The sequence below is a fragment of the Trifolium pratense genome, linkage group LG6 (genome assembly GCF_020283565.1).
Source record: "Trifolium pratense cultivar HEN17-A07 linkage group LG6, ARS_RC_1.1, whole genome shotgun sequence".
Lineage (NCBI taxonomy): Eukaryota > Viridiplantae > Streptophyta > Magnoliopsida > Fabales > Fabaceae > Trifolium > Trifolium pratense.
This window is the reverse complement of record NC_060064.1, coordinates 15,473,838-15,498,759: the sequence shown is the minus strand read 5'-3', so window position 1 is coordinate 15,498,759 and position 24,922 is coordinate 15,473,838. Positions and strand designations below refer to the sequence as shown.

Genomic DNA, 24,922 nt, shown 5'->3' with positions numbered 1-24,922 from the left:
GTTATGTATTGTAAGAAAAAACTGATTTTAACTTTATATTTTTAAAAATAATTATATAAGAATTGATCTAAAATAATAAAAACTATTTCATTCCATCCTAAAATAAAGAAGAAAACTTAGGTCAAGTATCATACATCCTTTTGGTCCTGTTCTCCACTTAAAATTTGACACATCAACAATTTTTTACCATCCAAAAAGAAAACTATATTTTGATATTTTATCATCCAAAAAAAAAAAACTAAAAGAAAAATACTTAAAAATGATATTTTTTATAAGTGTTTAATTATATTTCTCATTTGAATTTCTTTTTAAAAAATTGTAACAAATGACAACGATCTCAAGGTGTTTTGAAGTACTCCCTCCGGCTCATATGTAAGTAAAAGTAGCTTTTTTAGATTTATTGAAAAATGAATGTATTTAGTCTAAAATTTAGACCAAATGCACCACTTTTTCAATGAATCCAAAAATACTATTTTTGCTTACATATGAGGCTGGAGGGAGTAGTTTGTTAACATAATCAGGATCTCAAGTTGTTTTACAAACCCGAGTTTAATTTTTCGTTGGAACAAAATAATTTTTAGTAAGAAATTACTTATCTTTTGAGTTTTGACAGTACTTCAAATTATTAATTATGACTTATTTTTCTATGAATTAGAGGCTAATAAAAAAACACGAGAATTTATACATATACATATATCAAAAACAAAATTCTAGGAAAAAAAAAACCGCAAATAAAAAAAATTAAGACATTTTTTGGTTGGTAAAGTTTGCAAAAGAAAATCGTAAACATGATTTCTTGATTATTTTTTTATTAAATTTTTTCAAATAGAATGATATTTACTACCATTATTATTATAGTCCATTAAAAAAGAACATTCATCAAATTATGTGCGTATTGTGTCTGACACGCGTCGATGTCCGTCATCGACACATTTAATCACATTGAATTATTTTATTTTCTCAAATTATTATCGGTGTCAACGTGTCTGCGAGATTACATCTATGTATGTCTGATGGTCCATGTGAGTCTTTTGTGCTTTCAACGTTATATTGAACATTCTGTGTCAGTCTGTGTTATATTTAAGTTTTAAATTCATTTTACCTATAGATCATTATCAACAGGTCCCAAATAATTCTTCTTATTTTTAGAAAAGTAACAATTGATTAAAACAATTAAACCAGTATCGAAAAAATAGGAAAAAAAATTGAATTTTTTTTTTTGTCTTAGATAAAGTGATATAATTCACTGAAATTAAACTCACATAATTGTGAGATCCCGAGTTCGAACTCGAGTCACGACGTCCGACCTAATAATTTCGGCATATTTTTATCAGTTGAGCTAAGACTTATGGAGCAAATGAATTTTTTTTTACAATATTACAGAGTCAATTTTTATGGGACAAATGTACTTATTGAAAAGTAATGAATTTTGATCTTCACATGCCCCATAGTCAATTTTTACAATAAAATATTATAGAGTCAAAATTATATTTATCCCATAGTCAACACAAGTTTCATTCAATAATTCCCTTTTCCCGCCAAAACAAAAGTTTACAGCTGGCATTGTTAGATTCTGTTAGCATTCAGTTAGATTATTCAGTTTTCTGTTTTTCAGTTACTTTACTCTCTTGCATTTTCATTCCACATTATAAATACATCATATTGCATCATTCATTTCAATCACATTCATTCATTCACTATTTTCAATTCATCACTCTCACTCACAATTCAAGATTCAAGATCACTCTTTTTTTTTTTTTTGCTTCACAATGCATAAGGTTCTACAAACTGTAGTTAATCTGTTCAAGAGGAAGAATGATGATCTCATTGCATTCGATGAAGACCCTTACACGAGATCGATCAATCTCGAACGACATTGTTTTGGAGAATTTTCTATGGCTAATGCTCAAGCCAATACAATTATGGAAGATCAAAGCCAAGTTGAAGTTGCCTCTCACAATGCACTCTATCTTGGAGTTTACGATGGCCATGGTGGCGTCGAAGCATCGCTCTATGTTCTTAATAACCTCTTCAACAATCTATTGAGTAAGTATCTTTCTTTAATTAATTCTTTTTATTAATTTTAGATTTGTTTCTTGATTTGGAGGAAAATTGAATTTTTACTTTTTGTGGTTCGATTTAGGGTTTGCTCATGACAATGATAACGCTATAGCTGAGGCGACTTTGCGGGAAGCAGTTGCGGATACCGAACGTAGATTTTTTGATTATGTGCTAAATAATATTGTTCAAATTCGGACGATCGGAAAAGTTGGTACATGCTGTCTTGCTGGGGTTTTGTGGAAGGGTGTGCTGTATATCGCAAATCTTGGAGATTCGCGTGCTGTAATAGGTTCCGTGGTTAACAGAAGAGTCAGTGCTGTACAATTGACAACAGATCACAACTGTAATGATCCGGTTATTCGAGAAGAACTCGTCTCATTGCATCCCGGTGATGATACCATTGTGATGGAGAAGAACGGGTGGCGCGTCAAAGGCATCATTATGGTAATTCTGTTTTTCTTTTAATCAATTTGGATAGAGTTTTAGTTTGATTCAATGTTAGATAGTAGTTTATGACTGTTATAAGGTTTTCTTGAATTTATATTATGTTAGTTAAAGTATTGGTAATATGCATATTTGACGTTAGATAGAGTTTTAGTTCAATTTGATATTTGTTACTGTTTTATGACTGTTATAATGTTTTCTTAACTTACATTAGGTTAGTAGAAGTATTGGTGATACATATTTGAAGAGGCCTCCATTTTTGTTGCCGGCTTCCTTCCCGTCGTACGAGAAAGTTCCTGATCCTTTTGAGAGAGGGGTGGTATCTGCAGAACCAGAGATGCTTACTAGAGTTATAGAAGAAACTGATAAGTTTCTTATATTTGCTTCTGATGGACTCTGGGAGCTCATGTCAAATGATCAAGCAGTTCAAATTGTTCATAAGAATCCAAGAAATGTAAGTATATATCTATGCCTTGTTCTTTCTTAGTTTTTCCTTTTGTGTTGAGAAAAAACAAGAAGACTTGTTTAATTTTTAGGAAATTAGAAGTGTCTTGATTCTTTTTAATTTCAAATATGCCGTTCGAATTAGTGTAAAGACATTTTAGTTACCGTTAAAACTATTATGACTGACATTTGAGATTTCTGTAGGGAATTGCGAAGAGGCTTGTGACTACTGCTCTAGTGGAAGCTGCTAGAAGAAGGAATGTTAAATATAGGGCCATGATGACTACGACTCCAGGAAAGGAACCTAATGTTGGCAGGAGGACTTTTCACGACGATATAAGTGTGATCGTCGTGTTTTTGGACAACAAGACGCCGCTTATCAAGAAGCACGTACATGATCTTTCCTACAGAGGCTCAACTGATGGGAGTCAACCATCGGGCTTTGCACTGTCTGCATTAACTGTTGCGGAATCTCACTCATTTACGGGGGATCTTAAGAAAAGTTTCAAAAAACGGTTTAAGGGATCAACCTCAAAGGGTCAGAGCTCTAGGTCTGCTGAGGGTCTGCACCTGCTTCTTGATATGGAAGGGGACTCTGGGGATCAGACTGAGAGCTCTAAGGGAAAAAACCCTTGGGACCCTGTGAGAAAGCATCTGAAATGGAAGAAGCATTAAACCGAAGAATGTGAAAACTGTTTAGAGATCTGTTAACTCTACTGGTTGAGTGATTTTTTTCCTTTTACTGCATCAAATTGGATTGTAGAAGTTTCAATTTTCTGTGATACATTGATTTTTCCTCAGTTTTTTAGGCATCATACAAATTTTAATAAGTGTCCTGGAGTTTATGTGACACAAGGATTATGCTTGGAACTATATACATAGAAAATAAAATTGTATGATTCAGTCTAGTTTTTGAAATAAAAGTTAGAAAATGTTCGGAAATGTTTTATACTGTTTTTTCATATCTGCCATCTCTGTGATGCATGCATGGTATTAGAAAATGAGTCAAATATATGATTACCTCACGTGTTTGAAGGCTATTGCAAACCAAGAAAATATATATAGTGCAAATCAAATATAAATACATGTGCATACCAGAATCCAAATAATCTCAGACACAGTCTCAGAGCTACCTCTAACTGTTATTGATTTCAGCGACGAAAACTTGAAGCCTGGCACTGATAAATGGGTTTCTATTTGTAAAGTTGTGAGGACTGCATTCGAAGAACACGGTGGATTCCTTGCACTCTATGACACAGTTTTATAGTAGGTGTATTTCAGTATAAGGGTGTTAGTCTCCTACAATGTGACGAATCAAAGTTTGATATATCCTTAGTATGTTTTACCTCGCGTGTAGGAAGGCTATTGCAAACCAAGAAAATATATACAGTAGAAATCAAATTAAATTCATGTGCATACCTCTAACTGTTATTGATTTCAGCAACGAAAACTTGAAGCCTGGCACTGATAAATGGGTTTCTGTTTGTCAAGTTGTGAGGACTGCATTCGAAGAACACGGTGGATTCCTTGCACTCTATGATAAGATTAATACAAAGCTATATGAAAGTGTCTTCTCTGCTATGAAACAACTCTTTGATCTTTCCATTAGAAACCAAGAAACAACAAACCACTGATAAACCAAGTAACGTCTTCCTATGAAGCACGAATAGTCTTCATATTAGTCGTGTCCCGGTGTCGGACACGCGTCGGTGTGGAACACCAACACTTATGATTACACTAAATTTTGTGGAGATTTGATTTTGTAACAATAGTTAAAGGTGAAAGCAATGGCATATGATTGATTGATACATATATGTTTCAATGGTAGGACTAATTGCTAGGAGCTCCAAATAAGCATTTGTTTCAATGGAACAAGTTCTATGGAACACTTATAGGCATTGAGTTAATGAAGATAGTTACTTATAAGGCCCTGATCCTTCAATACCTATGAGGTTGTGATCTACACACATAATAATATATATATAATAATAGCATATACACACACTGGACTAACCCTCCAAGTTGCCAACTTTCCAAGTTGCCATCCTCACCAAACTTGGGAATCTTACCAGTTTATTATGAGCAAAAATGAAAATTTCAAAGAGAACATGAAAGTTAGAGGCAGCAAAGTTAACTAAACATATTAAAAAACAAGAAGATTAGGTTTCGCGGTGAGATCGAGGTCGTTCTACGATGAGTTTCACGTTGAGATCGATGGCGGAAATACTGGAACGAGAATAGAGAACAACGGCAGCGACGAAATGTTTCCAATTGGAAATTTGCGATGATTAGGTTTCAGACAATTTGGGAGAGCAGCTGATCAGCAGACTAGCAGCAGCATCAATATTGTTTGGCACCCTTAGAAATTCCTTTGGAAATCATTATGTTAATGATATCACTATGTTCATCACCTAACTGTTATATTATAGTTATCAAACATGTTATGGATATCAAAGTTGATGTCCATTCTTATCAATCTCCATTCATGATGCCATCTTTTGGACAATGCACTGGTTTTCAACAAATCCTTCAAACTCAACTTTGAAAAGATATACTCTCTTCATAGTTGCTGCAACCAATAACAAACATACAACAAAATATATTTGATAGTTACTACTAATACCCGAGTATCTTATAATTGAGAGTTGCAACCATGTAAAACCAATTTGTAAAGACATATAAGATGTAGAACTTTATAAATATATTTTAAAACCATCTCGCATTTGATGTAGAACTTTTAACAGACAGACTATAAGATGTACCGAGATATACACTCATATATGATCGGTCCCTTAAAGAAAAAAGACCCGGATTGATCCCTTAAAGACATATATGATTGTCATATTGGTCATTTCCGTTAAATTTTAACTCCAAATATAACAAAAAATTCCAATGGTTAAAATTTTAAAAATTAATAAGGTTTTTGGTAGACCACTTACACTTACTTTTTGTGGTTCGATTTAGGGTTTGCTCATGAGAATGACGATGCTATAGCAGATATTTTGAGGAATGCTGTTGCAGATACTGAAAATGGATTTTTGGATTATGTGGAAAATAATATTGGTCTAATTCGGACGATCGGAAAAGTTGGTTCATGCTGTCTTTCTGGGGTTTTGTGGAATGGTGTGCTGTATATCGCGAATCTTGGAGATTCGCGTGCTGTAATTGGTTCTGTGGTTAACAAAAGAGTCAGTGCTGTACAATTGACAAGAGATCACAATTGTAATGATCCGGCTATTCGAGAAGAACTCATCTCATTGCATCCCGGTGATCCTACCATTGTGATGGAGCAGAACGGGTGGCGCGTCAAAGGCCTCAGTATGGTAATTTTGTTTTTCTTTTAATCAAGTTAGATAGAGTTTTGGTTTGATTCAATATTTGATTAGTAGTTTATGACTGTTATAATGTTTTCTTGAACTTATATTAGGTAAGTAGAAGTATTGGTGATGCATATTTGAAGAGGCCTCAATTTTCGTTGCTGGATTCGTTCCCGACATACGAAGAAGTTCCTCATCCTTTTGATAGAGGAGTGCTATCTGCAGAACCAGAGATGTTTACTAGAGTTATAGAAGAAACTGATAAGTTTCTTATATTTGCTTCTGATGGACTTTGGGAGCTCATGACAAATGTGCAAGCAGTTCAAATTGTTCATAAGAAGACTTGTTTAATTTTTAGGAAATTAGAAGTGCCCTGATTCTTTATAATTTCAAATGCCGGTTGAATAAGTGTAAAGACTTTTTGAGATTTCTGTAGGGAATTGCGAAGAGGCTTGTGACTACTGCTCTAGTGGAAGCTATTAGAAGAAGGGGTATTACCTATAGGGCCATGAAGACTGCGACTCCAGGAAAGGAAACTTGTGTTGGCAGGAGGACTTTTCACGATGACATATGTGTGATAGTCGTGTTCTTAGACAACAAGATGCCACTTATCAAAAAGCACTTACTTGATCTTTCCTACTGAGGATCAACTGACGGGAGTCAACCATCGACCTTTGCACTGTCTGGATTAACTGCTACGGAATCACACTCATTTACGAGGGATCTGAAAAAAAGTATCATAAAACGGTTTAAGGGATCAACCTCAAAGGGTCGGAGCTCTCAGACTGAGGATCTGCGCCATCTTTATATGGGTCGGATTGAAGTGTTGAGAGTTCGCAGACTGAGAGCTCTGGGGCAAAAAGCCATTGGGACACTCTGAAAATGAGTTTTACACGGAAGAAGCGGATTCAACCGAAGAAGCGTTAAAACAGAAATTGAGAATGTGCAAACTGTTTTTACTTCCTTCAACAGTAGAGATCTGTTAACTCTACTGGTTGAGTGATTTTTTCCTTTTACTGCATCAAATATATTCTAGAAGTTTCGATTTTCTGTAATACATTGATTTTTCCTCAGTTTTTTAGGCATCATACAAATTTTAATTAGTGTCCTGGAGTTTATGTGATACAAGAATTATGCTTGTAACTATATAGCAAATAAAATTGTGTAATTCTGCTAGTTTTTGAATAAGTGTCCTGGAGTTTATGTGATACGAGAATTATGCTTGTAACTATATAGCAAATAAAATTGTGTAATTCTCCTAGTTTTTGAATAAGTGTCCTGGAGTTTATGTGATACATTGATTTTTCCTCAGTTTTTTAGGCATCATACAAATGGAGTTTATGTGATACAAGGATTATAGCAAATAAAATTGTGTGATTCTGTCTAGTTTTTGAAATAAAATTTAGAAAATGTTCTGAACTGTTGTATACTGTTTTTTCATATCTGCCATTTCAGTTCTTGGTTGCATCATTTGAAATGCTCTCTAAATGTCATGCATAGTATTAAATAATTGACTTGATCCTTAGAAACTAGTCTATGATAGTAAGGAGTAACTTTCAGTCCAACGACGCGTTTTATAATAGATGTATTTCATTATAAGGGGGTTAGTTTCCTTGCACTTTATGATAAGATTAATACAAAGCTATATGACAGTGTCTTCTCTGCTATGAAACAACTCTTTGATCTTTCCATTAGAAACCAAGAAACAACAAACCACTTATAAACCTATCTATAGCTATGCTGGTCAACGCCCTCCTATGAAGCACAAACACTCTTCATATTAGTCGTGTCCCGGTGTGGGACACGTGTCGGTGTCCGATACTGACACCGTCCTGACACTTATGATTACTCTAAATTATGTCATTTTCTTAAATTATTATCGATGTCGACGTGTTAGTGTCCGTGCTTCATAGCCAATCCAATTAGTTCTAAATATATTTACCATTCTATTCTATCATCTCCTAAATTTGATAAGGAGCTACTTATTCATTTTTTATCTGTAGACGATGTGGGAATCACTACCTAGATTTGATAAGACATTATTTAATTCCAACTAAATTTTGTGGAGACTTGATTTAAACACATAACAATATATAATAATAGTATTACTTAGAAATGAAAATAGCACACACACACACACCAAGCTTGCTGCATCATCTTTGCCAACATTCCATGTTGCCATCCTCACCAAGCTTGGTAATCTTACGATTAGGTTTCAGACGATCTTTTGGACAATGCACTATTCAGTTCCTCTTGTTCTGAAACCACGAAGTTAATATATCTATTGAGTATTAAAAGATTTTGGACAATGCACTGTTAAGTTAAACTAAATTAGTTATAAATCTGGAATGGCTTAAAGGGTCAGAAGTATTTCTATAAGCGAGTATTAAATAACATCAGAAGAATAATTCACAATAGAAACAAAGTTATAGTCCCACATCGCCAATAACAAACCGAAATCAAGTGTTTATATAAGTGTAGAGCAATGGACACGATCTTACTTGAACAGGATTTGTTCTATAGGATTGTATTACTCTGTCCTTGATTTCTAAGGAGACGGGAACATACTTCTGGTGGATGAACCATGACCATGTGATCAGAGCGTGATTAACGGGTGGGATGAAGTCTCGTCTGCGAGACCTCAACCTTCGCTGTGGAGCATCGTTCTCAGCCAGTTTCACCTGACTGGGGTGGTCACACACACGGTGTTCTGACAGTCTCAACAATTTTTTTTTGTCATGTTATTTTGCAAAACGGCGTCGCACGGTACTATTTCCACATTTTTGTTCTCTTTTTTTTTTTTTGGGTACCTTAATTGTGAACCTAATCTCAACTCTGAAAATCAAATTAGGTTTAGAATATTCTTGATTGTGATTTTAAGGTTTTGTGGATTTGATTATGGGTTGGGTTTTCAAGAACCCTAACAGAGACAAAATCCCCAAATTTAAAACCCTAATTTTTTCCCCCAAAATAATTTTATGAATTTTAATTAATATTGGGAATAATAATAATCTGTTACAGGTTATGAAACTATATTTTGTTCTATCACATCACTTTGAAGAAAAATGATAGAATTACACTTAGCATCTGCTTTTAGTGTTGGTTAGTTATATGCATTTTGAACTAAATGTGGTTAATAAATTTTCAGTATATAGGAAAACATAAATGAATTCATCATCACATTCAGCTTCTGTAGCAGGAGTTGATGATTCTATGCAAAATCTGAACAACATAGCTTCAATGTCGTAAATTTTCCGCCAGTGGTCTTGTTGAGGAGCTTGACAACATATGGTTAAATTGGCAGAAATGTGAAGGCATTTCATTTATAACAATAGTAGCAATACAATTTGGAATTACATAAAAAACAATGCGAGAAGCGTAAGAAATAGCTGCCCTTGCAAGTGCATGAGCGCTACAGTTTGCTTGCCGCCTAGCAAACACAACTTTGTAGTTGTTGTGTCTCCTAAAAAAATTCCTACAATCTTGCAGGATCATGCCATACTCTGATCTATTTTCTTTCCCATTATGCACATCCTCCATCACCACATTGAAGCTAAAACAAACTCCAACATTCTGCCTCTGTAACTGTCATGACAGCATGACAAAAGTCTGTCATAGCACCAATAAAGGTACCTTCTGCATCCCTCAAACAGGCCCCAATACCTTCTGCATCCCTCAAACAGGCCCCAATACCCACCTTCCCTTCTGCTTCAAACACCGCCGCATTGACATTGCATTTGACATAACCTTCTGGGGGTGGCTGGCTGCCACCGTAAGTTATTCTCCTGCTGCCTGTTTTTATCACGGTCATTTCTACGATGCTGTGCGTATTGCCATGCCTGCAACACCCCTTGCGCACGATGAATTACTTGCTCAACCGTCTCAATTTTCTGCTCCCATAGTTGCAAATTGCGCTTTTTCCATATGCTCCAGGATGTCATTGCAAATAAAACTATTTGATCAGTAGTAAATATCTGCAACATCTTGAAAAACATCATAAAAACTTTCAGCATTATCCATCAAAGGTTCCAGCGCTGGCCACAAGCCTAGTTTTCTCCAACAGCTTACACTATCAGCACAACATAGGAAAAGATGCCAGTTGTATTCAGTATAAGTTTGGCAAATAACACAATTTGAATTACAATCAATGCCCTTACTAATTAACCTTTGTCTGTTTGGTAAACAATTCCTTCCAAGACGCCACACAAAATGCTTAACCTTCGGAGGAATAGGTAATGACCAAAGCTTTTTCCAGTCACCTTCTACTTTCCATTCATCTCTGTTTATTATAATATGGACATAAACACGATAAGCACTTTTCACTGAATACAAACCTTTTTTGTCATACCGCCATATTATAGAATCCTTATTTGTAAGATTAACAAGTGGAATCTTGAGAATTTCATGAGCATCCCTTTCATTAAATAAGCTACCAACAAGAGATGCATTCCAACTTCTCAGCTTTGTCTATCAACATGCTAACAGTGGCTGAAGCTATAAGCTGAATGCAAGGAGTTGATAAAACTGGACTCTTATCATTCCTAAGCCAAGGAGTATTCCAAATCTGTATATCAGCACCATCACCAATTCTCCACCGGTATCCTTCCTTCAACAATATACGAGAAGACCAGATGTTACGCCTAACATAACTAGAAATGTCATAAATTTGTGGTCTTGTTGAGGAGCTTGACAACATATGGTTAATTAAATTGGCAGAAATGTGCAACATCCCAGTTCCTATGGAGGTTGTAAAGTGAGTATTTTACCAAACTCATTCATGAATCCATCATTTGGACTATGCACTGGTTTTCAACAAATCCTTCAAACTCAACTTTGAAAAGATATATGGTATAACACAATCAGGTAACTCATTGTTGAGCATTTTACTCTTCTTCATAGTTGCTGCAACTAATAACAAACACACATCAAACTTCTCTTTTTTATGATCATTGATATTTCTTTTTGTAGTGTTTTCACTTATTTGGATCATTCTTAGTTATGTTTATACACTGTGTATTTATATATTTTATTTTTAATTTAATTTTTTATTAAAATATCATATCTTCAATTTTCCTGTATTCATATTGTATCATGTATCACAACACAATCCAAAAAACCATCAATCTTGCACTGGAAACCCAAAACACAAATCACAGCCAAATCCAAATTACTAGGTATCCTTATTTCTCTCTAAAAAGATTATAAGTTAAATACAATAAAAAGATTATATACTTAAAAATATGAACAAAACAGATTATAGATAGGAACAAAACAGAACAATCTATATGCATGAAAATAGCAACAAAACAGATTAATGCGAACAAGCTTAAACAAGAAAAGAAACATAAACAATATTACTACCAACTTTACTACTAACCACTAATAATAATATAATCAAGATTAAGATTAGATTTGTGTCAAAAAAAAGAAGAAGATTAAGATTAGATGGTTTTGAAAAGATGGATTGTGTGAATGCGGATTTTTTATGACGGTATTGAATCTTTGTCCTCTAGAAACTACTTAGGTAGATATGCATGATTCTATTTTCCTATTAGAATCCCCACTGCAAGAACCAGAATTCCCCCACTGATACAATGGCATAGGCAGCACTTGCAATCCTTGGCCAAAGATCGGCACACTGACCAATTGGTCCAATGATAGCAGACCCTTTCATTTCACCCTTAGGATTCACAATAACACCAGCACTATATCTTTGAAGTACATGAAGACACCATCCTTTCGGCGTCATAACGATGGCCATCACCATGTCATCAACGGAAGACGATTAAATCTACCCTTGATACTTTTGACGGAGATGATGTAAAGATTTTCTGCTCAAGTGTTGCATGCGCAATTCGCCATCACGGCCACTAGAAGACCTAGTGACATACGAAACTTGTTCCTGGCAAAACCACCCCCGACGTCTCTTCGACATCCTTTCTCTCTCTTTCCCTCTAAAATAATGACTTTCAATTGATTCAAGTTTTATTAAAATAATAAAATTAAATATATATGTATATAATAGCTCTTATTGAACCAAATCAAGTTTTATTAAAATAATTCAAGTTTTTGGCGGGCCAGGCCTAGGTTATAGGTTTGGTGTCTTAAATTGGTCCGTCCCACCTAACCTGCTAAAAAAATGGGGTGAGGGCTGGGCGCGCGGGGAGAGTTACCCCGCGGGTCAAATGAGTAAATTGCGTGTAGCACCACTGTGAAATATTACTATATTTACGAGTTATACTCAATGTAACCAACCTTCTACACCAAAACCATATTCCTTAACTGTGAGCAACGATATTTCTAGAAGTAGTTCCCTGCGTATGTTGCACGCGTGAGGCTTGCCATGTTCTTCGACGTTGAATTTTGTTTACCTTCATTCTTTTTTCTTTTCGTTGATGTAAGTCACATTTTCGTGTATATAGCCGACTGACAAGTGTCTGCGAGACAGCATCTGAGTATGTCCGGTTCGTGTCAGTCTTTGTGCTTCATAGTTATATTGAAAATGCCGTGTCAGTCGTGTTATTCTTAAGTTTTAAATTCATTTTGCCTACAGATCATTATCCACGCGTACCAAATCATTTTTCTTCTTGCCATTAGAAAAGTACTAACAATTTAACAAAAATACAAAAAAAAATAACAAAATTGATTAAAATGATTAAACCAGTATTGGAAAAAATGGAATTTTTTTTTTACAAATGGAAAAATAATAAATTTTGATCTTCATATAAAGCATATCATTAATATGAAATAGTCCATTTTTACAATAAAATATTACATAGTCAAAATTATATTTATCCCATAGTCAACACAAGTTTCATTCAATATTTCCCTTTTCCCGCCAAAACAAAAGTTTACAGCTGGCATTGTTAGATTCTGTTAGCATTCAGTTAGATTATTCAGTTTTCTGTTTTTCAGTTACTTTACTCTCTTGCATTTTCATTCCACATTATAAATACATCATATTGCATAATTCATTTCAATCACATTCATTCACTATTTTTCAATTCATCACTCTCACTCACAAATCAAGATTCAAGATCACTCTTTTTTTTTTTTTTATGCTTCACAATGCATAAGGTTCTACAAACTGTAGTTGATCTGTTCAAGAGGAAGAATGATGATCTCATTGCATTCGATGAAGACCCTTACACGAGATCGATCAAGCTCGAACGACATTGCTTTGGAGAATTTTCTATGGCTAATGCTCAAGCCAATACAATTATGGAAGACCAAAGCCAAGTTGAAGTTGCCTCTCACAATGCACTCTATCTTGGAGTTTACGATGGCCATGGTGGCGTCGAAGCATCGCTCTATGTTCTTAATAACCTCTTCAACAATCTATTGTGTGAGTGTCTTTCTTTAATTAATTCTTTTTATTAATTTTAGATTTGTTTCTTGATTTGGGGGAAAATTGAATTTTTACTTTTTGTGGTTCGATTTAGCGTTTGCTCATGAGAATGATAACGCTATAACTGCGCTGACTTTGAGGGATGCGGTTGTGTATACTGAACGTTGTTTTTTGAATTATGTCAAAAATAATATTGTTCAAATTCGGACGATCGGAAAAGTTGGTTCTTGCTGTCTTGCTGGGGTTTTGTGGAAGGGTGTGCTGTATGTCGCGAATCTTGGAGATTCGCGTGCTGTAATTGGATCTGTGGTTGACAAAAGAGTCAGTGCTGTACAATTGACAAGAGATCACAATTGTAATGATCCAGGTATTCGACAAGAACTCAAATCAATGCATCCCGGTGATGATACCATTGTGATGGAGAATAATGGGTGGCGCGTCAAAGGCATCATTATGGTAATTCTGTTTTTCTTTTAATCAATTTAGATAGAGTTTTAGTTTGATTCAATGTTAGATAGATGAAGTATTGGTGATGCATATTTGAAGTTAGATAGAGTTATAGTTTGATTTGATATTTGTTACTGGTTTATGGCTGTTATAAGGTTTTATTTTTTTTGTATTTATATTAGGTAAGTAGAAGTATTGGCGATGCATATTTGAAGAGACCTCCATTTTCGTTGCTGAATTCGTTCCCGACGTACGTAGAAGTTCCTCATCCTTTTGAGAGAGGAGTGGTATCTGAAGAACCAGAGATGCTTACTAGAGATATAGCAGAAACTGATAAGTTTCTTATATTTGCTTCTGATGGACTCTGGGAGCTCATGTCAAATGATCAAGCAGTTCAAATTGTTCATAAGAATCCAAGAAATGTAAGTATATATCTATGGTTATACTTATAACTATGCCTTGTTCTTTCTTAGTTTTTAATTTTGTGATGAGAAAAAACAAGACTTGTTTAATTTTTAGGAAATTAGATGTCTCTTGAGTCTTTAATTTCAAATGCCGTTCGAATTAGTGTAAAGACGTTTTAGTTACCGTTAAAACTATTATGACTGACATTTGAGATTTTTGTAGGGAATTGCTAAGAGGCTTCTGACTACTGCTCTAGTGGAAGCTGCTAGAAGAAGGAATGTTAAATATAGGGCCATGATGACTACGACTCCAGGAAAGGAACTTAATGTTGGCAGGAGGACTTTTCACGACGATATAAGCGTGATCGTCGTGTTCTTGGACAACAAGACGCCGCTTATCAAGAAGCACATACATGATCTTTCCTACAGAGGCTCAACTGATGGGAGTCAACCATCGGGCTTTGCACTGTCTGCATTAACTGTCGCGGAATCGCACTCATTTACGGGGGATCTTAAGAAAAGTTTCAAAAAACGGTTTAAGGGATCAACCTCGAAGGGTCAGAGCTCTAGGACTGCTGAGGGTCTGCACCTTCTTGATATGGAAAGGACCTCTGGGGATCAGACTGAGAGCTCTAAGGGAAAAAGCCATTGGGACACTCTGAGAAAGCATCTGAAATGGAAGAAGCATTAAACCGAAGAATGTGAAAACTGTTTAGAGATCTGTTAACTCTACTGGTTTTTTTTTCCTTTTACTGCATCAAATTGGATTGTAGAAGTTTCAATTTTCTGTGATACATTGATTTTTCCTCAGTTTTTTAGGCATCATACAAATTTTAATAAGTGTCCTGGAGTTTATGTAACACAAGGATTATACTTGGAACTATATACATAGAAAATAAAATTGGATGATTCAGTCTAGTTTTTGAAATAAAAGTTAGAAAATGTTCTGAAATGTTTTATACTGTTTTTTATATCTGCCATCTCTGTGATGCATGCATGGTATTAAATAATTGACTTTATCCTTAGTACTAGTCTTAATTCATAAGGATATTCTTAACTAGCTAGATAGATACTATTACATAACCATTTTTATAGGTCATGTATTTCAGTATAAGGGGGTTAGTCTCCTACAATGTGACTAACAAAGTTTGATATATACGTTCCGAGAGGTGCTTACGTTTAGGGTCTGACAATGAGTCGAATATGGTTACCTCTCATGTAGGAAGGCTATTGCAAACCAAAAAAACTTATATAGTTCAAATCAAATATAAATTCATGTACATACCAGAATCCAAATTATCTCAGACACAGTCTCTGCTACCTCTAACTGTTATTGATTTCAGCGATAGCATTTGAATAACACGGCGGATTCCTTGAACTTTACGATAAGATTAATACAAAGCTATATGACAGTGTCTTCTCTGCTATGAAACATATAAAAAATCAAAGTTCACGATCTCCGTCGATGAAGGTACAAAATGGAGAAATCGATGAGATTGATGAGTTTCGAGGTGAAATCGATGAGTTTCAAATTGAGATCGAATGCAGAAATACTGGTACGAGAATGGAGAACAACGGCGGCGACAAAACGTTTCGGATTGGAAATTTGCGATGATTAGGTGTCCGACGATTTGGGAGAGCAGCTGATCAGCAGACGATCTTTTGGATAATGCACTAGCAGCAGCATCATGTGAGAAGAGAAGTTTAATACATTCGGCACCCTTAGAAATTCCTTTGGAAATCATTCTGTTAATGACATCACTATGTTCATCACCTAATGGAAAATTGACTCGGATTGAGTGGATCATGGCACCTTGATAATGCAGCATGAATTTTGTTTGCCACATTTTTTAACTAGAAATGAAAGATCTTTAAAAATATCTCGGAAGTATCTCTCTTGAATCAGCACATTCTTGTTGAACTATTGTGCAAGTTGGAAAGGTTGATCGTGAGATAATTACTTGGTTGAATTCTTGGACAAAATTATGAGCTATTGTTGCACATTATTTTTAAGACTTAATATCTGGCCCGAAATTTTTAAGACACCAATCCTACCGTCCAATATCGGAGAGCCTTTTTAAGGATATAGTTTCGCTCTGTGTGTACTGACCCAACACAATAAGTGGACTAGAAGGATTCAAATTTAAGACATTGAGAGAAACACACTTTAAAGTCTCAAGCCTTTACCAACCACTGCTATTGTACAATACATTATAATGTAAGATTAATGAGCAAAATAACTATGCAAGTAAAATTGAATATACTTAATCCATCTAGATTAATACATGTTGTTAATTAAGATATTAAAGGAGTTATAATAAAATCCAATTAGATTGAAATTATGAGTTTTTTTGGTTTGCAATAGATTGAAAAAGGCATTCATGGAGATTAACCTCTCACAGCACAATTTATGTATACACAGTGTAATGATAATAAGATAATAACACACACACACATGAATGAAAATGCATGAATGCCTTTTTTAATTAAGACACATAATTTCATGCCTTTTTTATGAGTTTTTAATTAAGACACATAAAAAAGGCATTCATGCATTTTCATTCATGTGTGTGTGTGTTATTATCTTATTATCATTACACTGTGTATACATAAATTGTGCTGTGACTTGTTATTTGGATGCCCTTTTGTTTCTTACCTTTTAATTCTTTGAATGGTGTTCTTTGAGTGTGTGTGTGTGTGTGTGTATATTGAATTGAAGCATGAAATGAAACTTAAAGGAACTAAGTGATTGTATATCCAAGAATTGAGGAGATGGAAAATGTTTTCTTAATTATAAACATTGAAGAAATCAAGAAAATTAATCGTTCTTGTGCTTGTGTTGCTAATCTTTCTTTCATATTGTTGTACTTTTGGTCTAAATCGACGTGTATAGATATATTGTCATGTGTAGTGTAGTACTGTTTTAACATGGATGTTTGATGAGGAAATAATCTGGTTATAAATTTCAGGGCGAATTCAGCAGAATAATAACAATATGAATGAGAATATTATGACGCAAGTTGTTGACGAAATGGAGAGAGGTTTTATGGAGTCTGCTGAAAGAAATGTTTTTGATAGTTCAGGTTGTTTGATTTGTTTCATACGGAGAGGGACGTTACATGCCGCCAACGTTGGAGACTCGCCCCTTGTATTCGGTTCTATGAAGGGCATTGGTAAACTTAAAAGATTGGCTGTGAAACAGATTGTTAAAGATCACAATATTGATCATCGAGAGGTTCAATCAGCCATCAGGGACTTGCAGCCAGATATTCATGATATAAATTGCAATATTAATTTTCCTATATTCATTGCAGAAAAGGTTTAATCGAGACAACTAGATGTATTAGGATATGCATATTTGAAGGAAGAGATAAATGAAACTGAAGCATTCGAAATCCCGACTTGGGAAAGAGTTCCTGGAGGTTTTATAAGACCTTTGCTAACATCATAACCACATGTTTACTTCATTATATTTGGATCTAGTGGATTTTGGAGATTGATGTCAAATAAGGATGCTGCTAAAGTTGTTAACACCAGTCCACGAGATGGAATCGCAGAAAGACTTGTCACACTTGTTTTACAGAAAGGGGCTAATAGAAGGGGAAGAAGATATAGTCAACTTATAGGGTTGCGTAAGAGTAATCAAATTAGTGGGTTGGACGTACGCTTTCAATATTATGATCAACTTAGATCGGCTTATAACTGTAGTTGTTGTATATTTGGACAACAGCAGGTCAAATAGGTAGGGTGTGATACTAGAGATGAACTCCTATAGCAGCTGCGATGACGGATTTCAACAATCAGAGTTTACAAATTTCTATAATAATGCTAATGTGTGACACATGTATACATAGGAAATAAGATGCCATAGTTTTTTTTCATTTACTCAGTTCGGTTGTAAGTGTCACAATGATTACGCCTCTTCCTTAATTTTCTAAATAGAAGTTTGAAAATATTTCTGTTACACTGCATACATATATTTTTTACAGTACTCAGTTGTTTATCATTTGAACTAGAGCATGGAGTAAGTAATTCAATATGTTCATATATGATAGGAAAAAAGATATATTGATACAAAAAATATAGAATAATGGATTGATCTGCTCCTTACAATTTGATAAAGCAGAAAAAATAGAGAAAATACGAGATGAACTCATAAATCTCACAAGGTTTTTAAAATATAACATACTCTAAGTTTTCCTATTTCCTAGAAGCCATATGCAAATTGAGGAATCACGACAATTGCAACTAGAGGTTCGAAAAAGTATTTCCCAACAGCTAGATGTAATATGCAATTGGTGCTAGAGTTATATATTTGACATATTATACATGGGCCATTACTCCTAATTCTAATTTTTGACATGATATATATATATATATATATATATATATATATATATATATATATATATATATATATATATATATATATAATGAAATAGTGAGAATCAAATCACTGTAAGGTTGAGTGACAAAACTTGCAAACTTTGGAGTATGCAAATAGAATTAGGAAGTCTTTTGATTTGCCGGTTATTGGAAAGGTGAGAACACGTATGTGCTCCAATTTACCAATTGAATTAGGCAGAGTCTTCAATAAAGAATCGCTTAAGTCTAAAACTCGTAAGTATTTGTATCTAGATGCCCATGTATCTAACAGAGTTTCATTATCAACACCCACTCCTTCAATTGGAAATAATATAGTTCTCACACTTCTGGACTTGGAAAACGAAGCACTGCCAAGTGAACCATTTTCTACAATTGAGAAATGTCTTGCTTGTTGAGATTTATTTATTTTTTGAAAATATGGTCGATGTGTTTGGTTTACGGCTGAATAGCACAAGTGCGACAAAAGATACAGCTGAATGACAGAAATATGGCACGAGATATGGCAAATACGTGTTTAAGTATTTGATATTGCAGATTGTGTCACATACGTGTTTAAGTCGCGATATTTGATATTATAGCGAAAGTACAGATTCCAGTGAAAGATTTTAATTTCGATTGTGTCACATACGTGTTTAAGTCACGATATTTGATATTACAAAAAAGTGCAGCCGTAATTGTAATGACAATGCAACATGCAGCACCTATTTGTTTGAAATGATGGAAAAATAACTATAAATAGAGTCTACAACACTAGTTAAGGAAGATTTAGTAATTTATCTTGTTTCATATCAAACATGTTTAAATTAACAGAATTGAAAAGTGTCTCAAAGGTAAGTTGTTGTTTTTTTGGGTCGAAAATAATGGGATTCCAAAGCTAAGCAAATAGTAATGTTGTTACCTAATTAGTAGCTCATAGTTGCTAAAGAGTGATCCCTCTCCCTCCTGGGACACCTTCTTTCTTATTTTTGATGTATGAACTGGCCTAAAGGGGTTAATCTCCTGTTCTTTTGGCTCTCCAATGGAAACACGTTTAATGTGAGAAATCACAGGTCAGTACTCACCAGAATGTAGCCTTTCATTTTCGGCATAATTTAGGACAACCATCTATGGTCAAAGTATCAAGGGCGGTGAGGCATTGAATGCCACTTGGAAGACAATACAAAAGAGGACAGTCGGCAACATGGAGTATTTGAAATTTCCAAAGCATAGGAATATTTATTATTATCAAGGTCTGTAAAGTCTCTGCAGCTCCTTCAATCCATTCAGGCAGTGTCTGTAGCCCCGGAAAATTCTCAACATGAAGAAAACTCATCCTCCATTTTTCATTGTGTTTTGAAGATTCTCCGGCACTCTAAGCTCTAGCTTAATACAATCTAATGACTAGCAAAGCCTCTAGTTGAGAGAGATTACAAAAAGGTAAGGATGTAAGGCTTCCACAAGAACGAACAATCAATGCTTCGAGGGAAGCAAGTTCTACCTCTCCGAGCACAACCTCCAAATTGTCACAATATTCAAAGCTCAGAGTTTGAAGATTGCTCAAGCTTGCAAATTCATTTAGTGACAGAACTGATTGCTTTGTGGTTATATACATTTGTCGAAGGCTGATTAACTTACCTAATCCTTTAGGTAACATTTCAAGATTCATGCAACCGCTGAGTGACAAAACTTGCAAACTTTGGAGTTAGCTCACCAAGAGAACATTAACAACTTAGAATAGTAAAAGAGCATATTGCATACTATTTATTTAGTACAAAGTGAGCAAGAACTTAGCTCAGATTAGTAAACAGGATTTTTAAAAAGGCAAAAATTTTGAAAGAGCATACTGCATACTACAGTTGATTAGAGGGTACAACAAAGAGGACTGTACAACAGAAAACACCTAAATGATATCTTGTCAATTCCCATTCATTCCACTCCTACCTTTCTCTACTTGTCTTCACCTATTCAAAAAAACTAATTTGGACCATGTAAATCAGTCTAGCAACGCATAAACATAGAATGTGTGGCACCAGAATAGGACATTGAAGCTACAAACTAAAACAATCCATGTAGGTTTGAGTGTCGCCATTCCCATCATCTTCAGCTTCCTCTCACACATTCTGCATGATAATGATGATGCCTCCCATGAGACTTGGAAATGGACATTGAAGCTACCTCAGTCAACGTTCAATTTTTCATAATTCTTTTCCTGCCAAATATTTCATGTTGTGATAGCGTGGATGAGTCTATTATTCGTTGCTTACTTCAATTCTGGCGAGCAGCTGCAGTTTGGCATGGTTGTGGATTTCTAGATGTTCTTGTTGTGTCCTGATACCGGGCTGGATAGTATTGTGAGTGAGTTGGATATTATAGCCCTTTGGTCGTGTGGAACATTCGCTGTACCAGAAACAATCTTGTTTTATAGGATGTCCAACTCATGCTGCTTTCAACGGTAGCTGCTATTTTCGCTGAATATTAGGTCAATCGTTAGACAAGCTTTCGCCAATGTGACTCCTCCTCCAAACTTTCATGCCATGCAAGAGGACTATTGGCAGCATGGTGATGGTAAGACTTTGAAAGTGTGGATTTGTCTAATGTATTTCGTGTGCATAGATATTAATAAACTATTCTAACTTTTTCTAATACTATGTTTCAAAAAATGGATAACCTAGTTTTAATACAAATGTAAAGGAAATTTTTACTAACGAAATTGTAGCCCGTGAATCTTCCTCGTCGCTTTAAAGAAACACTTGATTAATTTGGATTTGAACAATCAGAGTGGTAATTTACACAAGCTGTGTGAGAATTTTGGAAGTCATTTTGGAAAAGCTTCAAATTTTACATGACCTGCAATTGGCATGCTATATACTGAGGCATAGTAACTAACTGTGGCAATTCCAAAATGCAGAATTTTCAGGAAAACGTACTGTTTTGTGGCTATTCCGAACTTTCAGGATCAGTAAGTTTAAGGATAATCTTTCATGCTTCATGTATGCATCTATAGATGTATGTTACTTGAAAAGGTTTGACAGTTGGAGAATGCATGTAAAAATGGAGTAGATGGGTGTTGAGCCCATAACATTTAGTCCATTGGCCTTCATTTTGCTTCAGTAGAAAAAAATATGTTTGTAAATCACTGATTGAAACTAATAACATCCATGGTCCATTAAAAAAAAAATGACAAATCATAAGTTTTCATACAAATATTCTCCAATACTAAAGGACAGAAGAAAATAATATTTTTCAATTATTTGGCTATATCAAACATGCTGATAGAAAGATCTTGAGAATATTGTTGAATGCTGGACCTGCTCAACCCGTGAATCTTATACTGCATGTCTCTTCAAATTTTATTATCCCTTTCAGTTCCAGTTTCATCATACCTAGTCCAGTATATAAAGCAAACATCAATCTCAAAAAACTTGTCTTTTACATCATTTTGAAAATTCTGTGATCTCATTCTATTGGTAAAAGTGACACTTCAAAAAAATGGTTGAAGTTACTGAGAAAGTATAGAGTTACATGAAGAAGCTATTAGATAACAAACTCATGAAAATAACTAATTATCTCTTACTTAGAAAACCTTGTAGAGAACTCATTAAACAAGGAGACACCATGTGTCAACATAGTTGATAGTCACTTCTAGAGTTCTATCTAAATGTTGTTAAAATCATGCAACATTGTGATTACAGTTCATATAAAATTTCAAAATTTAACTCAAACCTTAAATTTTCAAGTGAAAACTAGTTTAGGAGGTAAGATCAATACTTATTAGATAACAAATGACATGTTTACCTTCAAGGTGTCTTCATTCCTCCTCTTCTTCCCCCTCCTCTTCCTCCTCTGTTTATCTGCTACAATGACAATACTTTTTGTGATGTGAGAAATCATCGGCAGTACTCACCAGATTGTGGCTTATATTTTCTTCAGAATTCAGGACAACCTAATATGAACAAATCTTCAAGGGTGTTGAGGTGTTGTATGCCACTAGAAAGGATCAATTGTTTAGGACTAGCAAAAATGGCGAGCCTTTTAAGACGACTCATTGTTTCAGAAAGCGTATGAAGATCAGGAAGTTCAATTGTCAAGGTCTCTAAAGTTTCTGCAGCACCTTCAATCCATCGAAAGCCCTGGAAAACCCGCGATACACAAATGCTTCAACATCAATTTTTGGATTGGGCTTTCGTTGTTCAACGACAGGTTTAGCATCTCACAATGTGCAATTGTTAGATATTGTAATTTCGGAAAAATATAGACAGGTAAGGATTCTAGGCTCTCAGAGACAGTGTTTCAATGGAAGTCAACTGTTCTGCCCCACTGAATACAAACTTCATATTTTTACAATCTTCAAATTTCAAAACCTGGAGATTGTTCAAGTTTGCAAATTCAGACAATGCCAAAACTGATTGTTTGGTGGTTATAAGCAAATATCGAAGGCTAGTCATCTTCCCCAATCCTCTTGGAAATGTTTCAAGCTTTGTGCATCCGACGTGTCTGGAGATACAATGTCTGGATATATCGAAGGCTAGAAATATTTGTTTCATTTATAAACTAAGATCAGACGTGTCTGGAGATACAATGTGAGCTTGATGAAATCATCTTAATTTTGTTGAAACTACAATTACATGATATAATTTTGACAAAATCAATGTGTCATATCATATATATGATTCTATCAAACTAGCATTCAATCTAAACATGCACTAATTAGCTTAATTGATTCATATATTAAAAAACAAAAACAGAACTCTTTAAGCATGCACGTACCTGAATGAAAATGAATAGAATTGCTAGAAAGAGAAGAATGGTTCCGAGGATCTGAACAACAGGAGCAGCAAACTCAACAAAAAAGAGTTGAAGATCAAAAGACATCAAAGATAATCGAAATCCATGAGTAGTTGAATAGTTGATGTAGCATTGATGATTTTTGGATTGCTGAAAATCCAATCAAGCAACTCTTTGTTTAAAAATTCTCCAAGCACAACAAAAGATAATATTTGAAGTGGGAGTGAAGAAGATATAATTCCATTAACTTTGTATTCATCGTATCGTATTGGAATAAATCCTTCATCGCACCATTTGGCTTCCACCAAGTAGGATTTTAGTGTCAGCCATTAAAAAGTGAATAGAAACAAATTAAAGATGAAGATGAAGTGTGTTTGGCATGAGTGCTATTGTTTATAAAATCAATGTTTTTTTTTTTTTTTGCGTAAACGAGGTATATTAAACAAATATTTTGTTGTAATAGATAAATGCAACTGAATGAATTGTTTCATACGTAGTATAAATAATGGCTAATGAATGCTCGTAAAATGTTTGATTTAAATAAAAAGATTAATGTGTTGTTTATGGTGATTTTTTGTTTAAATTAAAGAAAGAAAATTGACAAATTTTGAACGTTTAACATCTGAGATTGCGTGAGTTCAAACAAGTTATTCATGCTTGTCCGTTTACTTTTCAAAATTCATTGTAATTATGTATTTAATCAAATTCCAAAGCTTTGGAAAATTGACATCGCTCCCTAACCGTTTGTTGGTGTCAAACTCGCGCGGCAACAACAGTAACTGGAATCCACCGATTAGGGGCACCCAATTGATCAATACTTATTAGATAACAAATGACATATTTACCTTCAAGGTGTCTTCATTCCTCCTCTTCTTCCTCCTCCTGTTTATCTTCTATAATGACAATACTTTTTGTGATGTGAGAAATCATCGGCCAATACTCACCAGATTGTGGCTTACATTTTCTTTAGAATTCAGGACAACCTAATATGAACAAATCTTCAGAGGTGATGAGGTGTTGTATGCCACGAGGAAGGATCAATTGTTTAGGACTAGCAAAAATAGCGAGCCTTTTAAGACGACTCATTCTTTCAGGAAGCATATGAAGATCAGGAAGTTCAATTGTCAAGGTCTATAAAGTTTCTACAACACCTTCAATCCATCCGGGCAATGTCGAAAGCCCTGGAAAACCCGCGATACACAAATGCTTCAACATCAATTTTTGGACTGGGCTTTCGTTGTTCAATGACAGGTTTAACATCTCACAGTGTGCAATTGTTAGAGACTATAATTTCGGAAAAATATAGA

The 24,922-nt window shown here is 34.7% G+C and overlaps 3 protein-coding genes, 1 non-coding gene and 1 pseudogene across 8 annotated transcripts in view; 4 read left to right on the top strand and 1 right to left on the bottom strand.

Moving 5' to 3' along the window:
- The first annotated feature begins 1,707 nt into the window (after positions 1–1,707).
- On the top strand, positions 1,708–3,883 carry LOC123889076 (probable protein phosphatase 2C 68). Its single transcript, XM_045938259.1, has 4 exons — positions 1,708–2,046; positions 2,144–2,505; positions 2,720–2,959; positions 3,154–3,883. The coding sequence occupies exons 1-4, from the start codon at positions 1,770–1,772 to the stop codon at positions 3,622–3,624; spliced, it is 1,350 nt and encodes a 449-aa protein (XP_045794215.1). The 5' UTR covers positions 1,708–1,769; the 3' UTR covers positions 3,625–3,883.
- Positions 3,884–4,358: 475 nt separating this feature from the next.
- The window catches only part of LOC123891806 (probable 2-oxoglutarate-dependent dioxygenase AOP1.2), a 36,647-nt gene continuing 16,083 nt past the window's right edge, over positions 4,359–24,922 (top strand). Inside the window, exon 1 of the mRNA XM_045941693.1 lies at positions 4,359–4,546. Within this exon, the coding sequence (XP_045797649.1) occupies positions 4,359–4,546 (188 nt within the window). The remainder of the gene's footprint in view (positions 4,547–24,922) is intronic.
- LOC123893380 lies at positions 8,758–8,986 on the top strand. Its single transcript, XR_006803481.1, has one exon. It is a non-coding gene; the product is annotated as a small nucleolar RNA U3 (small nucleolar RNA).
- LOC123889072 (probable protein phosphatase 2C 43) lies at positions 8,865–15,412 on the top strand. 5 transcript variants are annotated; one of them, XM_045938253.1, is made up of 6 exons: positions 8,865–9,032; positions 9,415–11,129; positions 13,344–13,611; positions 13,709–14,070; positions 14,244–14,483; positions 14,689–15,412. In XM_045938253.1, exons 3-6 carry the CDS (start codon positions 13,461–13,463, stop codon positions 15,154–15,156), a joined length of 1,221 nt encoding a protein of 406 aa, XP_045794209.1. In that variant the 5' UTR covers positions 8,865–9,032; positions 9,415–11,129; positions 13,344–13,460; the 3' UTR covers positions 15,157–15,412. The 5 variants fall into 5 exon arrangements, with proteins under 5 accessions (XP_045794209.1, XP_045794210.1, XP_045794211.1 ...); XM_045938254.1 differs by having other exon boundaries at positions 8,866–9,032; positions 9,466–11,129; positions 13,360–13,611; XM_045938255.1 differs by lacking the exon at positions 8,865–9,032 and having other exon boundaries at positions 10,272–11,129; positions 13,360–13,611; positions 13,835–14,070.
- LOC123888945 lies at positions 11,818–12,176 on the bottom strand (annotated as a pseudogene).

Excerpts from the sequence above, each read along its gene's own strand:
- LOC123889076 (XM_045938259.1), top strand. The coding sequence starts at position 1,770 with ATGCATAAGGTTCTACAAACTGTAGTTAATCTGTTCAAGAGGAAGAAT. Across the intron at positions 2,047-2,143 it reads CCTCTTCAACAATCTATTGA|GGTTTGCTCATGACAATGAT; the intron begins GTAAGTATCTTT and ends GGTTCGATTTAG. Across the intron at positions 2,506-2,719 it reads GCGTCAAAGGCATCATTATG|GTTAGTAGAAGTATTGGTGA; the intron begins GTAATTCTGTTT and ends AACTTACATTAG.
- LOC123889072 (XM_045938252.1), top strand. The coding sequence starts at position 13,335 with ATGCATAAGGTTCTACAAACTGTAGTTGATCTGTTCAAGAGGAAGAAT. Across the intron at positions 13,612-13,708 it reads CCTCTTCAACAATCTATTGT|CGTTTGCTCATGAGAATGAT; the intron begins GTGAGTGTCTTT and ends GGTTCGATTTAG. Across the intron at positions 14,071-14,243 it reads GCGTCAAAGGCATCATTATG|GTAAGTAGAAGTATTGGCGA; the intron begins GTAATTCTGTTT and ends TATTTATATTAG.